The 16,487-nt window shown below is 47.8% G+C and overlaps 1 protein-coding gene across 1 annotated transcript; it reads left to right on the forward strand.

Annotated features, from left to right (window-relative positions):
• Positions 1-10,051: 10,051 nt before the first annotated feature.
• Positions 10,052-15,955, forward strand: LOC122392894 (2-hydroxy-3-oxopropionate reductase-like). Its single transcript, XM_043388248.1, has 7 exons — positions 10,052-11,015; positions 11,531-11,683; positions 12,344-12,477; positions 12,762-12,893; positions 13,054-13,171; positions 13,565-13,746; positions 14,129-15,955. The coding sequence occupies exons 1-7, from the start codon at positions 10,868-10,870 to the stop codon at positions 14,345-14,347; spliced, it is 1,086 nt and encodes a 361-aa protein (XP_043244183.1). The 5' UTR covers positions 10,052-10,867; the 3' UTR covers positions 14,348-15,955.
• Positions 15,956-16,487: the final 532 nt, after the last annotated feature.

Here is a 16,487-nt window from a genome sequence, read left to right on the forward strand (position 1 = left end):
GTATCTCTAAAGCTGTAGGCCTGACAGCTCTTCCCGCGAAACCTTTTTTTGGGTCAAAAATGACAGAAATGACGTCACTCTGACGTCATTAGCGGCCAACCTATCATAGTCTTTGGATTTTTCTTTTTTTTGTCACGATGTGCAATAGCTATTCACGGGGGAGTACTGAAAGTTTGGTGACGATCGGCGCAGCGGTTCTGGAGATATAAAAAACTAAAAGGGGGGGGGGGCAAAAAATGCCCCCCCCCCCACCGCCTGGAAGGTTAATAAATGCGTGGTAGGGGCAATATTAGCAGAGCTAAAGAAATTCAAGCAAACCTACGTCTACGTTTTCCCACGATATTTTGCAACCTGAAAAACACAGGTGCGGTGACGGGAGCAGTCGGACATGAGGGTAAGTAGACCCAGCCATCCGGATTCGATCATCGCGCATGGGCTGTTTTACACTCTCCGGCCGCTCAGAACAGCGTGAGAGGTCTGATTTGATCCTCTGGATATGGTGATTAATCAAAGTTGAAAATTTGGCAACACTAATACAAAGATCAACTTCACTTTTGTAAAGAAAAGTTATAAAAAAGAATGGAGCGAGTGGGGAAAACACATCGATATGTAAGTTAAAATATAACCGGTGTACCTATTGGTAGTCCAATTAACAGCTTGTTTAGTCAGGAAGGCAAGCTTTTTCGAGAGCGTCGTGTATATTTCACTTTTGATTTGAGTTATTCTCTTCGTCATTCGCAAGAACAGATAAAACGCAGAGATAATTATAAAGCACCGACCACGCATGAGTAGGGGCGGGGGCTCTACAGAGCCGGCCTCCCGTTGTTCGGCAATATCTTCTAAGCCGTTCGAGGGATCAACACGAAACTTGCGGTATTCTCAGCGGCATTAAGTTGACACCTTGTATTAAAATTTCAACTTCCTAACTACCATTATAGTTTGGCCGGAAATGACGTTAGAAAGACGTCATGTCGGCCGATTTGATGCAAAATAATGAATTACGACAAACCCTCTCAAGAGCTCAGTTTTAAAGCTAGATCCAATTTATTTGCATCAGTGGACTACAAGTACAGGTAGCTATGAAACTGCGGTCTCGAGTTTTCGAAATTTTGAAAATTTTGAAAAATATGTTTTACAATTACAAAAAAGTATATTTTTTATTGTTTTTCAGAAAGTCTTTCATTTTTCGCAAAAAAAAATCGGACTATATGTGATAGCCCAGTAAACATGCCGACGTCGGCCCGACGTCGGCCGACGTCGGGGTGACGTCGGCAACTCGGCATCAGCATGCCGACGTCGGCCCGACGTCGGTCCAACCTCGGCACGACGTCGGCTGGATGTCGGATATGCCCGCATGTTCCGACGTCCAGCCGAGGTCCAGCCGACGTCGGGCCGACGTCGGACCGAGATCAATTGCTGAGGTCCAGCCGACGTCGGGCCGACGTCGGACCGACATCGGCCGCTGTTTTGACCGTTAAAATAATATTAAATACATGTTTCATGTTTCATAAAGAGCTTCTGTATTCAAAATATCCTCAGGAAACTCAAATCTTCCTCCACGCCGCAACCCCCTGATCCGGACTGGACGGGAAACTTTATCCCATTTGGGAGTGCCTGTAAGCCGAGCTCGCCCGTAGCCGGGTGCGGTGAGTGCTTGGGGGCTGCTCGGCCTTTTGGTCAGGCTCAGCCCCGGCAACTCACCAGGGCCAGGCCCAGTTCATGTAGAAAGGCCAGTCGGCAAGTGTCACTTTGCCAAAGTGCCACTTATCAAAGGGACACTTTGGGAAACGTTGGTGCAGGTGTGTAAGAGTGGCTATATGAATCCATTGTGGGATCGCCCTTTCCAATAAGTGTCACGTAACAGCAATGGGACCAGGGACTCTATATGAACTGGACTCAGGGTGCTCGCCAAGAAGACCAATGTCTTCATCCTATGATCCTTCCGGCTCTGAAATGGTCTTGTCAGACCGAAAGGGCATAACCCAACAAAACAAACCAAACTCGTTAGCTGGCTGCGTGGTGTAGTGATTAGCGCACTAACCTCGCATTCTATTGACGCGGGGTTCGAATCCCATCGCCGGCTGATGCTTTTGGCGTGTTGTCCCAGTAAACATGCAGACGTCGGCGACTGGGGGGCTCGAATCCCGCCGCCGGTTGATATTTTTGGCGCGTTGTCCCAATAAACATGCCGACGTCGGCCCCGTCGGTCCAACGACGAACGATCTCGTCTACCTCGGCAAACGATCTCGGCCCGACGTCGGCTCGACGTCGGCTGGACTTCGGCTGGACGTCGGAACATGCGGGCATATCCGACGTCCAGCCGATGTCGGGCCGAGGTTGAACCGACGCTGGGCCGACGTCGGGCCGAGCCTCGGCCCGACGTCGGGCCGACGTCGGCATGTTTACTGGGAGAGCACACACTGATGAACTGTTCTAGCGAGTTTTAGTCCAATATCTTCATAAATAGCCAAGTTGTTTCAGAGTCATATTTTTCCCAGGTTTATGTTTGTATGATATAAAACTTTATCGGAATTCACTGGGATTGTATTGCGTATGCAAGTCCAAATATTTCGGCCAATATTGTTTGGCCTTGGTCACTGGACAACTACAATAAATAGCCTTGAATAACCCATAAGTATAGCTCACATTGCAGCGATACCCAAAATTCTAAATTAAATTCACAGACAAAAAATTCAAATCCCCGCGCGCTATCAACCATGTAGGAGATTCCAAGTTAAGAATATCTAGATACACTCACTATTTCCTATCAAAGTATGCTGTAAATTTAACTATAAAATACATACAAACACACAGACAAGAAGTTATACACAGAACACATTCGGCGTCATTAGTTTTTAATTCAGTCCACTCATACTACAGTGATGAGAGGAACGAATATCATCTTGCGTTTTTTAGAGGCAAATCCCAAATTGGGCTCAGTGCGAATTTTCCAACATCTCTGTTCATATCTGGATCCTTCTCTTTTATTTCGATGGCCTCGCGCACTGTCCTCTTCCTCCAATCACTGACATAGGCTACTGTTCTTGCCTCCAAAGGGCGCATCTGACCAGAACACTCACTTGCGTGTCGTGCCGGTGCCGATTTCAATCTGCGTCCGTGTTGGATGTCTTGGGCGTGTTCATTCATTCTCACTGACTTAGGCCTTCCTGTCTCCCCTATGTACACATCTCCACATTCACATTCCACCTCGTAAACGACGCCTTTTCTCATCTCCTTTGGGGTTGTATCCTTTAGGTGAACCAGAGTGTTCCTTAGGTTTCTTGACGAGTGTCCTACGACAATGTTGTGGGCACGCAAAAATCGTGATATGGGCTCACTGACCCCTTTCACATATGGGATGGAGACATACCGTGGACGGCTAGGGCGCGGCTGACGTGGCCCGTCGGAGAACGGCTGGACGATCACTGGACTGCCACCGGAAGAAGACGTAGAACCAACAGGATCGCCGTTAGAGGACGTTCGTGCAGTGGCTGGACCACCGTCGGAGGACGCTTGTGCCGTGACCGGGTCGACACCGGAGGACGCTCGTGCAGTGACCGAATCACCGTCGGAAGACACTCGTGCAGGGACCGGGCCGCCACCGGAGGTCACAGGAGTAGAGACTGGGCCGCCGCCGGAGGTCACAGGTCCATCCTCGGCACCTGGTCCCTCCGGCGGCGGAGATCCACTCTCGACACCTGCATCTTCCGGCGATGATCCAGTTTCGGCACCACCTGCATCCTCTGGCGGCGATCGACCCTCGGCACCTGCCTCCTCTGGTGGCGACCTGATCGCTAGTGTGACCTCCGGCGGCGGCCCTGTCGCTGCTCCTGTGACCTCCGGCGGCGGCCCAGTCTCTACTCCTGTGACCTCCGGTGGCGGCCCGGTCCCTGCACGAGTGTCTTCCGACGGTGATTCGGTCACTGCACGAGCGTCCTCCGGTGTCGACCCGGTCACGGCACAAGCGTCCTCCGACGGTGGTCCAGCCACTGCACGAACGTCCTCTAACGGCGATCCTGTTGGTTCTACGTCTTCTTCCGGTGGCAGTCCAGTGATCGTCCAGCCGTTCTCCGACGGGCCACGTCAGCCGCGCCCTAGCCGTCCACGGTATGTCTCCATCCCATATGTGAAAGGGGTCAGTGAGCCCATATCACGATTTTTGCGTGCCCACAACTAGAGTTGCAAAGTTTTCCCAATGGGCTGCTACCGGCACCGCCCCGCCCCACAAACATTTTCTGGGATACCGGCATGCTACCACGCCCCAAGCAAAAAAAACCGCCAAATTACCGGCATACTAAAAAAACCTGCATTCTTAATTCTGGCTTACCCCTAGGTACATGAGATGCCACATTTTGGCAATTTCAGTAACCGCCCCACCCAGCAGCCACCCATTGTCCAGCTTATTACAATTCAATAGCCTCTGCCCTCTTAGTGTCCAAAGTTTGAATCATATGCTGAATTTTTTTTTTGTGCAAAATCAAAAATACCGGCATGCTACCGGCAAGACATGCCAGATACCACGAAAAAACCTGCGGTAGTGAAAAATTACCGGCATGCCGGTAGTGCGGTAGGGAAATTTTGCAACTCTACCCACAACATTGTCGTAGGACACTCGTCAAGAAACCTAAGGAACACTCTGGTTCACCTAAAGGATACAACCCCAAAGGAGATGAGAAAAGGCGTCGTTTACGAGGTGGAATGTGAATGTGGAGATGTGTACATAGGGGAGACAGGAAGGCCTAAGTCAGTGAGAATGAATGAACACGCCCAAGACATCCAACACGGACGCAGATTGAAATCGGCACCGGCACGACACGCAAGTGAGTGTTCTGGTCAGATGCGCCCTTTGGAGGCAAGAACAGTAGCCTATGTCAGTGATTGGAGGAAGAGGACAGTGCGCGAGGCCATCGAAATAAAAGAGAAGGATCCAGATATGAACAGAGATGTTGGAAAATTCGCACTGAGCCCAATTTGGGATTTGCCTCTAAAAAACGCAAGATGATATTCGTTCCTCTCATCACTGTAGTATGAGTGGACTGAATTAAAAACTAATGACGCCGAATGTGTTCTGTGTATAACTTCTTGTCTGTGTGTTTGTATGTATTTTATAGTTAAATTTACAGCATACTTTGATAGGAAATAGTGAGTGTATCTAGATATTCTTAACTTGGAATCTCCTACATGGTTGATAGCGCGCGGGGATTTGAATTTTTTGTCTGTGAATTTAATTTAGAATTTTGGGTATCGCTGCAATGTGAGCTATACTTATAGGGTTATTCAAGGCTATTTATTGTAGTTGTCCAGTGACCAAGGCCAAACAATATTGGCCGAAATATTTGGACTTGCATACGCAATACAATCCCAGTGAATTCCGATAAAGTTTTATATCATAGCCAAGTTATTTGCAATATTGTCAAAATTTTACAATTATATATTTTTGAAAACTATTTTTTTCAGTACTATTCTGACATCATACAGCAAAATAAATGGCTTTGTCGCATTCCTGAGCTCAAACTGCATCTGATAGGCACATTTTTGTTGAAAAAAAAAATCATTTTCAAAATTGGACCTTCTCTGAGGTCTGAAGTGACCTGACCTCCGGTCAATAGGTAGGTACAGCCAAAAATGACCTAAAATGACACAGACGACCTTGTTTTCAAAATCTATGTGTAAAATGGACCATAAAACATGCGTAAGGTGCCGACTGCCGATACATTACATAAAATTTCCGTGACCTAGGATGACCTGGTCTTGACCTGAAAGATTCGAAGTAAAAGTTAGGTTCCCTCAGGGTATCTAAGGCATATAGCAAGGAGTGCCTTAACAAAAAATGAGCCTGATCGGACCTGTCAGCCGGCGGTCAGATCCTAAACTGTGAACAAGCAGAAATGCTGATAATTTTTACTTTGACCTGACCTGTGACGTCATCGGTGACCTCGAGGTCAATGAAAATAGATTCCATGCGACAGTTTTTCTAGGGCTATTAGACGCCGTTTGAATTTTGACGATCGGCTCAGTAGTTTCGGAGCTAGGAGGAGGGTTTTCGGAATAGGAGAGTCCCCCCCCCCCCCCAGTCACTCGCGTTATGGAAAATGCCCCAGTCATGCGCGAGTTAATGTATATCTATTTATGATTCCGTTTTTTTTTCGCTTCACTCAAATCACGCATTTAATAGAACAGGTAAAAACTGCATTAATTGATCAATCTTGATATAATTAGGTGTGCAGATTTAATGTGGTCTAGGTAAAATATCCACCTTAAGTTTATATAAGATCAGGCCAAATAGCCGGAAGGCGAGACGCTCGAGCCTTCTCCAGAGTAACGTTATGTGAATGACCGACCTTCAATGCTGCCAGGCCCTAAATGTCCGGAACTTGATGGTTCGCAGTGCGGCCATGTAACCACGTCGATAGATTGTAAACCAATAACTCATCAAGCGTTTATTCCATTTGAAAGTGCGCTGGTTATCTTTTGACCAGCGCGAACTGCTGTAATGTGCAGCAAGGAGGTATGCAATTCAGTAAATTCTCTTATCTTTGAAGTGAATTGGCTGTGTCATGAATAAAGTGGATGCATGTCTGGAGTCTTTTTTTTTAATGGAGACTGTCTGCAGTGCCCGTTTAACCCTCGCCCGTATAGGGGGGGGGTCGAACGGACCCCCCCCCCTCGGTTTTTCGCGAATAACTCGCGTAAAAAGCGGCCGATCGCGACGAAACTTTCAGTACCCTCGCGTTAACCCGCGCCCCGTTGGGCTCTGCCGAGCAACGCGCCCGGTTGGGGGGGGCCATTTTGGCCCCCCTAAGATCTCGAGAACCACGCAACATAGCGACAAGCGGTAAACGGCGTTGGATAGCCCCAACGGGGAACTACCTTGTGACCCAATTTTATTGACCTAGGTCAAACCGATGACGTCACAGGTCAGGTCAAAGGTCCAATTTTCACCGTTTACAGGCACTTCAAGAAATGCGTTGTAAAATCGAGTAAAATGCATTTCATTGAAAATCATCGATGGGGAAATGTTCTTCAAACACATATTTTGCTATTTGAGGTCACTGATACCAGGTCAGGTCACAGAGGTCAGGTCACGGGGGGGGGGTCACAATATGAAAGTGTCGTGTGATACATGTTTTATGGTCCATTTTACATGACAAATGCGATTATATGGGTCAGGCAGCCTTTGGGGCCAGCTTAGATCACGTTTTGGTCAAGGTCAGGTCAAGGTCAGGTCAAGGTCAGGTCAAGGTCAGGTCAAATTAGGTCAAATTTCAAAGTTAATATTTTTGCATAAAATGGGTATCGAATCGATGCAGCTCGTCACGAGGAGTTCAATGGTGGTCTTTGTTTTGCCGTATGTGGTCTAGAATCGCTAAAAATTGAGTTCAAAAATTTGACGTCATCATTTTTGAACAGTTTTTTCGCTATAACTTGGCCAAAAAACGAGATATCGATCTGAAATTTGGTATGTATATAGAAGAGCGCTGGGACTATCACATATATTCCGTTTTTTTCGAAATTCGGAAAATTTTTGGATTTTTTCAAAGTTTTTCTAAAAAAATCAATTTTTTGATTTTTTTTTGGTCAAAAACCGAAAATTTTGAAAATCCGAGATAGCAGTTTTGTAGCGCCGCTTTTTGTCTACTAGACCATATAAAGAACTTTGAAATTGCTTGATAACTGTAGATTTGGTGAGCGTTTCAAGATTGCATGTTTTTTGCTCATTTTTGCTCGAACATGACCTCAGTTTGACCTCAATAACTCCTGACCTAAGGTGACCTAAGACTTGAAATTTTGTGTGAAGGTGTCAAATTGATGCCCGGGAAGGTACTGAAAATTTGGCGGTGCTGCGCGCCGCCGTTTTCTTGCTATTCAGGAAAAACCACAGGGGGGGGGCCAAAATGCCCCCCCCCCCAACGGGGCGAGGGTTAATCAATTTTACACCTACCCTGAAATTTTCATGACCCTGACCCTAATGACCTTTGACCTGTGACCTACTTTTCGAGACCATGTTTGGCCGGAATCGCGATTCGGCGTATGTCGGCTCGCATTAGCCGCGCGTTTGCAGTCTTTTCGTGGTTTCAAGCGTTCAAACATGGGATATGATGTTGCTCCCATGCATTAGGGTGGGTGTCAAGGTCACCGGAAGGTCAGGTCAGGTCATTGACCTTTGATGACCTCGGTTCACTTTTCCGAGTTTTACATGTTTCTAGGCCAGTTTTTGGAGCTGAATTCGAATTTAGCAACCATATGAACATTTACGAAGTAGTTTTGGCACCTTCGTAACATGTTACGAAGCTGTCAGAGGCGGCTGCCACCTACTACGAATACCCTTACTGGTTGACCTGACCTGACCTGACCCGACCTGGCCTAAATGCATGAAGACATCATCTGTGATCAAAACTAACATGATATTCGTGATCAGCACCCCGAAAAACCCCATAGCAGCCACGCTTTACGACTTTCTAACAGGTCCCGATTTCCCCGACTTTTGGGTCATTGACCTGACCTGGAAGGTCAACCGATGACCTAGGACCTTAAAATTGGGTATCATCGGCTTCCTCTCGTCACGGGCAACACGCTCGTTTTTTCCGCGAAGCTCTAGCTCGATCAGGGGCGAAACGGCAAGGGGGGTCCAACGGACCCCCCCCCCCCTTATACGTTCGCGGCTGGAAAAACACCAATACGGGCGAGGGTTAACTCTGATCGCGCATGAAGTGAAATGGGGAGCGGGAAGTTTAAATTGAGAGTAAATTGGTATGAGTTTTATTACCAATAGTTACGCATCTCTATTTTGTCGTTCTCTTTATCCGATATTTTTTTTTTTTTATCAGCGTGGTATGAGGAAGCGAATATATGGATTATTAGAAGGTGAAGATGTCGTGTATACAGCTTCATCGGGTAGGTATGTTTTACGCTTGCAAATTTTGCGAATTATGTTGAAATAAAAGCAGTTTCAGTTGGTTGAGACTAAAAAGTCAAACATTTACTTGAAAAATAATCGTGACATGAATAATGAATGACTTGCTAGCATTGGTTTCAAACAGTGCTTTGCCATTGTTGCCACTGACGAACGCGAGAGAACATGGGAGCTGTGTTTATTCCTCAATAAGGCACGACTGCCAACCGGGCAAGGCCGTGGGAGGTTGCACGCTGCACAGCTCCCCGTCTTACTCAGCTCCTGGGCTACACGTAACGACACACGGTAAGCGGCATTCGAAAGTGTCAAAAAAAAAAATCACGGAGAAAGTAGACAAGCCATTCTTTAGGTCAGGTCAATGGTCAGGTCAACAGGATTCATCATAGGTTAACCCTCGCCCGCACATGGGGGGGGGGGGGGGTGGTTGCCACCCCCCCCAGGTAGTCTTTCTGCTCTGCACTCAACATTTTTAGAGCTAGAAGGCTGATTTTTCGTATAGCTGCTCCTCTATCCTTTCTTGATGTCCACTGAAAATTTCAAGTTTCTGTGATTTTCAGTTTCGGAGATATGACCTTGTTTTTCAGGTCATGTCATGACCCAAATGGCCAATTCTCAACATCTTGCGCTTGCCGTGGGCCTTGTGAGCTTTTGACACCCTGATTTCGGCCTTTTTTGCCAGTCTTACCTCCCACCTATCATGGAACATGTTGTTCGACGATGTACAGGGGTCAAGGTCAGGGTCAAGGTCAACCTAGGTCATCTAAGATAATTGCGTTTTAGGCAAGCTTAATTTACTTTTTGTGAAGTTTTTTGGCTGCATTTTTGGTAAAAGCTTCTCAGATCATGATTTCATGTAATATAGACCCAAAAACAATCGGTGCACACATCTGTATACACATACACACACACAGACATACAAACACATGTAATTGACCTTGACCTAACTTGACCTGAAATGACCTCAGCAGCAAAATTCTGGTCGGGTAGTGTGACAAAGAGGTTCTAGCTGGCTTGGCACCAGAAAACAGCATCGTCATCGGTATTTGATAAGCAGCGCATTTGATATCCAACGGTGACCCAAAACAGCAACATTTTTTTGTTTGACCTGACCTGGAAGGTCAATGACTGACCTGAGAAGGTAAAACTGGGTATCATTGGATTCGTCTCTTCTCAAAGAATCTTTTTGGTCTCTACTGCTAAGCTCTATCTCCAACAGGAACGAAATGGCGCGGGGGGGGGGTGGCAACCCCCCCCCCCCCCCCATGTGCGTTCTAGGATGGGAAAATGGCATGTGCGGGCGAGGGTTAAGTATTGCCTATTTCAACTTTTTCTTTTGGCGAATCGGCACATAACTTGGAAACGAATATAATTAATAGCGCCGCGGAAAAGCGCATTCGATAGCTCTTTTCACGTTCCCTTTTTCGGCGGCACGAAGCCCAGCATTTTTTTTTACAAACGCGAAAAAAAACGCAAGGGCGCGCTCAAGCAGCCTCCCGGTCCGGTGTGGGTCCGAACGAACGAGTGAGGTTATATCAAACTTACTCGCCATCGAGAGGCTATCACATGGGTCTAAACATGGGCAGTGTTCGTGGGCATGCTCAGGAGTCTGTTTGTAATGACAGCCAGCAAGTTGAGCAGTTCCATGTGGCCCCTGTCGGCCTTGGGTGCCAGTCTTGTCGGCTGTTGTCGACTGCCGCTCAGTCCACCACACAGTGCTTTCATATCGGCGTAGAGACGGTTGAATCCCTGTGCGGTTCGAGTCTACACCGTTTCAGTGCGCTCCCAGTGAAAAGACGCGTCATCCAGTGACATCCGGCTCACCATCAGGCGGCTGTAGCTTCGTTCAGCAGCTCTCATCGCAGTAGCTTCTAGCATCTACCAGTGTCCAGCAGCTGTCAGCTGTTGCCACTTCTCCCACACCTTCTACCAGTCTCGGCGTATCACCAGGACACCATGCTGCGCGCCGGGCTCCGTCTGACCTCAGGTCTGAGGAAGGTGCTGCCAGGTCTCTGCCAGACGCACCACCATGGAGTCCAGTGTCGACTGCTCAGCTCCGTCACCAAAGAGACGCCGATCGGGGTTATCGGCATTGGAAACGTCGGCAAGTTTTATATGAACAGGTCGTAGGCAAAAGGCCCCTGGGGCGCTGCTTTGCGATTTAGTCATATACCTAAGTCTGGATAGTTTAGATAACTCTATTGTTTGCTGCTCGTAAGTTATTATCGGGCCTTTTTATAATAGGTACGCACTAGATGACGCGTAGGTAGGTATAATTTTGAAGCTTAAATTCCAATGTTTTGTTGGAGTTTTTCAAGTTTGATTACGATTACTTGCCGCTAATGTTATAACCTATGGAAAACAACTATTTAGATGTGCATGCTTTTTTATTCTTGGCTAATTTTTTAAGCAATGAGCAGTAAGTGTATAAGATTCAGCCGAGTAATAAACTTACTTTCGTTTTATCCTACCGGTAAAGAAAGAGATGAGTCTGACTAGACGTCGCATATTAGTACGCAATTCCAGGAAACTGCTCATGGTTTTTTGTTTCATTGATCAGACGCACTCCCCCCCCCCCCCCCAGGAGCACACGTGCTAACGCTGCCCCCCCCCCCCCAGGTGACGCCGTTGTGAGGAATCTTCTGCGCTCCGGATACACCGTCTCGGCCATGTTCGACACAGACGGCGCGCGGATGTCAGCGCTAGCAGATCGGGTGGCGGTGGCCGACAGCTCCCGCCAGGTGGCACAAAAGGCCGATGTCGTCATTACATGTCAGTACTGCTGGGTTCACCCGGAGTTGAGGCCTAATGCTAGAGAATAGGTACCCAGAAGATACCCCACCAGACAGTCACGAGGTCTTCTGAGCCGTCGGTCATCCTGAGCTGAGCCGTCATGCATTACATACCTATCCGTACCGGGATAAATGGCCTGGCCTGGAATGGTCGTAAGCTCGTAAGGCACAACGCTGTGATTACTATATATGGCCTTGGATTACTGTTTAGCATAGCAACAATTACGACAGCGCGGTATTCGCTGGACAGTTGCTCTATGTATAAATGTTACCAGCTCAGCACTTCAGACTATCTTTCAGGGACCTCCCATTCCTATGCTTTTGGCGAAGTCAACGCCGAGTGGGCACTGGGCAGTGCCTATCTCTTTCGCTCTGCTACCGCTTTGCGCTGTTCAGCGTTACTCAAACACCAATCTATTCACTCGATGCTGATCTGTTTTATTCGCTCAGTAGCTCTGTTCAAGCGACGATCATTGACATCCTGACCTGTTCTGCTCGCAGCAACCCTTCTGTTTATGTTCAGCGGTCGCCCTGCTTTGCTCGCTGGGTAGCCATCCTGTTCTGTTCAGCTGCCGTCCTGTTCTATTCACCCATTGACCCTACTGTTCTGTTCAGTTGACGCCCCGTTCCGCTCGCCCAGGTCTGCCGAAGCCGGAGCACGTGGAGCAGTCGTACGCCGGTCCGGACGGTCTTCTGGCAGGGTTTCGACCGGGAACCGTGTGGATCGACCACTCGACCACCGATTACCAGGCTACCATGCGCTACCACAAGGAGGTATATGGAAACACTTTTCCTGAATAACTATCAAGAGGGCTGACACAGCAGGCGGAGCCAACTGATGAGATTAGGACGTCTTATGGTAGATCATGGCATAGGAAGCCATGTAGCAGGACGCTGATTCGGTACCCTGATTCGGTACTTACGAGCAATGCTGTTGCGAATACGGGCCCTGGATGTTCAAAGCTAAATGTTAGACTAAACGATATGATACCCGACGGGCAGAGGGCATGTGTAGCGGCTTGCTGCTGATGTGACTGAAGTCGCGCCGTCTGTTCCAGCTGAAGGACAAGCAGGTGGAGATGGTGGAGGCGCCCATCACCGGCGGCCTCTCGGCGCTGAAGACGGGCACCATGGTCACCTACCTGGGCGGCGACAAGGCCGTCGTCGAGCTCGTCTCACCGATACTATCGGTGAGAGAAGGGATGGGTTACGTTTCTCCCGGTGAGAGGGCGAAAGACGTGCCATCCATACTACTGCTCACGCTGAGCCCGATTGTGTGCACGTTCCATACCTGAGCCGGGCGACCAAAGATTCTCCATGTGACACCGAGGATGTGTGTTTGGTCCGCAGGCGAGCTACACTAACCTGGTGTACCTTGGACCAGTCGGATCGGCGCTCATCACCAAGGTGGTGTCAAACATGCTCTGCATGCTGAATGCCATCGCGACGGCGGAAGCCATGATGATAGGTAAGATGATGTATGATGGCGTGCGGTAAGAAATAGATCGTTGATATAAAGGTCAACTGGCTGGATACAAGAAAAATGATAGCTGGAAGGCTAAAATAGCATGTGAGAGAATATACTCGTCAATAAAGGGATCAGGCTGCGTCCAAGCAGAAACGCAATGATAGTTGCAACCTTTTATTGGATGAATACCTTAGTTATCGGTAACCCAAGTCAAAGCTCCTATCCACTATTATCCATGGCAAGTGTACCTATTTAACGTTACCGAATGTTCTCACTTCATGTAGAGACAACAGACGTTGTAAAGAGACAACGGAAAATATTTAAGTGGCATGACTAATGCATGATGCCGATTTTCCGTCCAATAAAAACGCACCCGACCGCCTTGCCGACCAGCCAAGAAGTCCGGCCTGGACCTGCACCAGTTCTGGAACGCGATCCGCGCCGGCTGCGGCAACAGCTTCACGTGGGAGACGTCGGCGCCGTCCCTGTTGCGCGGCGACTACGACCCCACCTTTACCATCGACCTGCACTGCAAGGACCTGGACCTCGGCTACCAGATCGCCAAACAGCACAAGGTCAGCAGCACGAGCACCTGGCAGTAGTAACATTGAACTTTTTTCATCGGTGCAAATTTGCCCATTCGAGCGCGGCGAGACCACCCAGCGAGCCGTTGAGAGCAATATTGCTGTTTTGTGGCGTCAATTAAATTCAAATGTTCTTACATCACAATCCTTCAGGACCTTCAGGTTGAAGGAAGGTACTCGTACGTTCCCTTTTGATGAAGGCCGGCAGGCGAATGTATTCACACTGGGGAAAGTAACTCAAAGCTGAGGAATTAGCATGATTACCTACGAATTCCCTGATAGCCAGCTACCCAAGTCAATATAGCGTGTGAGTAGCAATAGCGATATCCTGCCGATGCCATTTACGCTGATTTGCAGATGTGTGTCTCACCAGGTTCCCATCCCGCTACACGGGCTGGTGCAGCAGATCTCCAACCAGGCCATGTACCAGTACGGTGCCGAGGCGGCCTGCTACTCGGGCCAGCGGCTCTACGAAGAGAGCTGCGGGGAGCTGCTGCGCTCTCCCGGCTTCGAGAACTGGAGCTACGAGAATCGCATCATCGACGGCAGCGTGGTCCCGCAGCACCGCGACATCCAGACAGATGGGGAGTGATGATCCGGAGGGATGGCAAGCGATTATCTGGAGGGGGCGTGATGATCCAGAGGATGGTAAGAAGCAGGGTGATGATCCGGGCGGATTGTCATGAGATCCACCGAGATTGTAGATCCAGCACTAGCATCCATAAAAAAATAATGGTTCTAAATCTACGATCATCCGTTGAAAAGCTAAGCAGATGGCAGGATTGCCTCCCTCTCCAGATTCGGCTGAAAACCACAGCGTGGCGTGGCTCGGATTCGGATATTCAGGGTCCCTCAATTTCGATTGTGTTTGGTGTTCATTAAAAGAAAAAGGCATTGAGCTACATTAAGTACATATTTTAATATGGTTACCTATCTTAACCTTGTGTTTGAAATCAAAAGAATAAATTTACCGTAACACTTAAATACCGGCTAGAAGAAAGGTCATTGACCTCAGTGCCACTCTTCCGGACACAACTGTTGCTTGTGTTCAGAAAATTGCGCTGCAATACAACAAACATGCATATAAGCTTCAGGCCAGCTTAGTCAGGAACCGTTTATTGGGGTAATTCATGCCCCGTCATCGTAATGACATTTAATTCACACATGCACTTCTGAACGACAAATTCATTAAGTTATTTTGACAGGGTTATTTGGTGTCTTGCCTACGTGGCACGTACTGACGTACGTACGCATTATGCGCCTTTGCATCTGTGGGCTTCCCTAAATATGAAGCACGAGCGTCTATTTTTGAATACATGACCACGTAAAAATAGCGTTTGTTCAAAAAGAATGTGCTCTTTGCTATGTTGTGGAAAGGGTGCTGATACAGTTGTTACGAGCCGTTCAAGCCGTCATACTGTTATGGATATGCTTGAAAGCTCAAAATTACTTAAGAAAACGGGTGAGGAAATAACTGCTAACGAAGGCTTAGCATCAAAGAAAATCATCGGATATTATTTTTCGGCTCATTGGTGTCCACCATGCAGAATGTTTACACCTCTCCTTCTGGATTTCTACAATGAGCTGGTTGAAGACGGTGCTGAATTCGAAATAGTGTTCGTATCTTCCGATCAGTCAGAAGACTCCATGAAGGAATATATCAATGAATCACATGGGAATTGGCTTGCACTGCCTTTCAACAGTGAAGTAGGCAAAGAACTAAAGTCCAAATATAGTGTTCAAGGAATCCCAACACTCGTGATCGTTAAGAACGATGGAACATTGGTTTCGTTGAATGGAAGAGAGGACGTGCAGAAGGAAGGACCACCCGTCTTCGCAAAGTGGAATAAATGAAAAAAAGCTGCGTCGAAGTGTACCAAAAAGGAACTCGTATTGATATATACAAGTAAGAGAAGAAACAAAATATTTTTAGAAAAGCTGTTGTTAAAAACAAACATTAGGATGATTGACGGGGATAATGCTGATGAAGACAATTGAATCGGCTTGTACCGAAACTGTTCACTGCGTCATGAGGCGTGGCGTTGCAGATCATTCACCTATTCATTTATTTTGGTGTTTGTATTGTGTGTGCGTGGTCACTGTTCGCTGTCTCCGTATAACATAAAGGTCCTCTGAACCTTTTGAGAAACTAGCAGAGATTATTCTGCGCCAACAACCATGAATAAACGTTTCAAAGGAATGCGACGTCTACCTTGTTGAACGGGTGCAAGATGACTCCACAATTGATGCGCATTAAACAGCAAACGATATTTAGTTGAAGATCATCATCGTCAAATGAATAACAAAGTCAAGCGAATGCCTATCTTCTACATTATCATTCGCGTCTCACAGGCAAACTTTTTAACCCGCGCCCGGCTGGGGGTCCTGGATTTCCACGCCCTGCTGGGGGGGGGGGGTGTTTGAACACCCCCCCTTCTAACTCGGCTCCTGGGCCACGTAGCGATACGCGGAAGGCGGCGTTCGAAAGAGCGTCAAAATAATGAGGAAATCACTTCGGTCAATTTTTTGGTCAGGTCAAAGGTCAGGTCACCAGAGGTCATTGAAGGCAAAATTTCGCCGATTTCCAGGTCGAATGTCGACAATTTCCAAGAAGCCAGCGCATAACTCGGGAACCAATAGAGCTACAGCGCCGCGGAAAAGCGCATTCGATAGCCCTATTAACGCCCTTTCTGAGTAATTCTCTCAGATTTGACCTAACGTCAACGGTTTTG

This window comes from Amphibalanus amphitrite, unplaced genomic scaffold (assembly GCF_019059575.1).
Source record: "Amphibalanus amphitrite isolate SeventyFive unplaced genomic scaffold, NRLGWU_Aamphi_draft 000505F_arrow, whole genome shotgun sequence".
Taxonomy (NCBI): Eukaryota; Metazoa; Arthropoda; class Thecostraca; order Balanomorpha; family Balanidae; genus Amphibalanus; species Amphibalanus amphitrite.

Excerpts from the sequence above, each read along its gene's own strand:
- LOC122392894 (XM_043388248.1), top strand. The coding sequence starts at position 10,868 with ATGCTGCGCGCCGGGCTCCGTCTGACCTCAGGTCTGAGGAAGGTGCTG. Across the intron at positions 11,684-12,343 it reads GGCCGATGTCGTCATTACAT|GTCTGCCGAAGCCGGAGCAC; the intron begins GTCAGTACTGCT and ends CCGCTCGCCCAG. Across the intron at positions 12,478-12,761 it reads CCATGCGCTACCACAAGGAG|CTGAAGGACAAGCAGGTGGA; the intron begins GTATATGGAAAC and ends CGTCTGTTCCAG.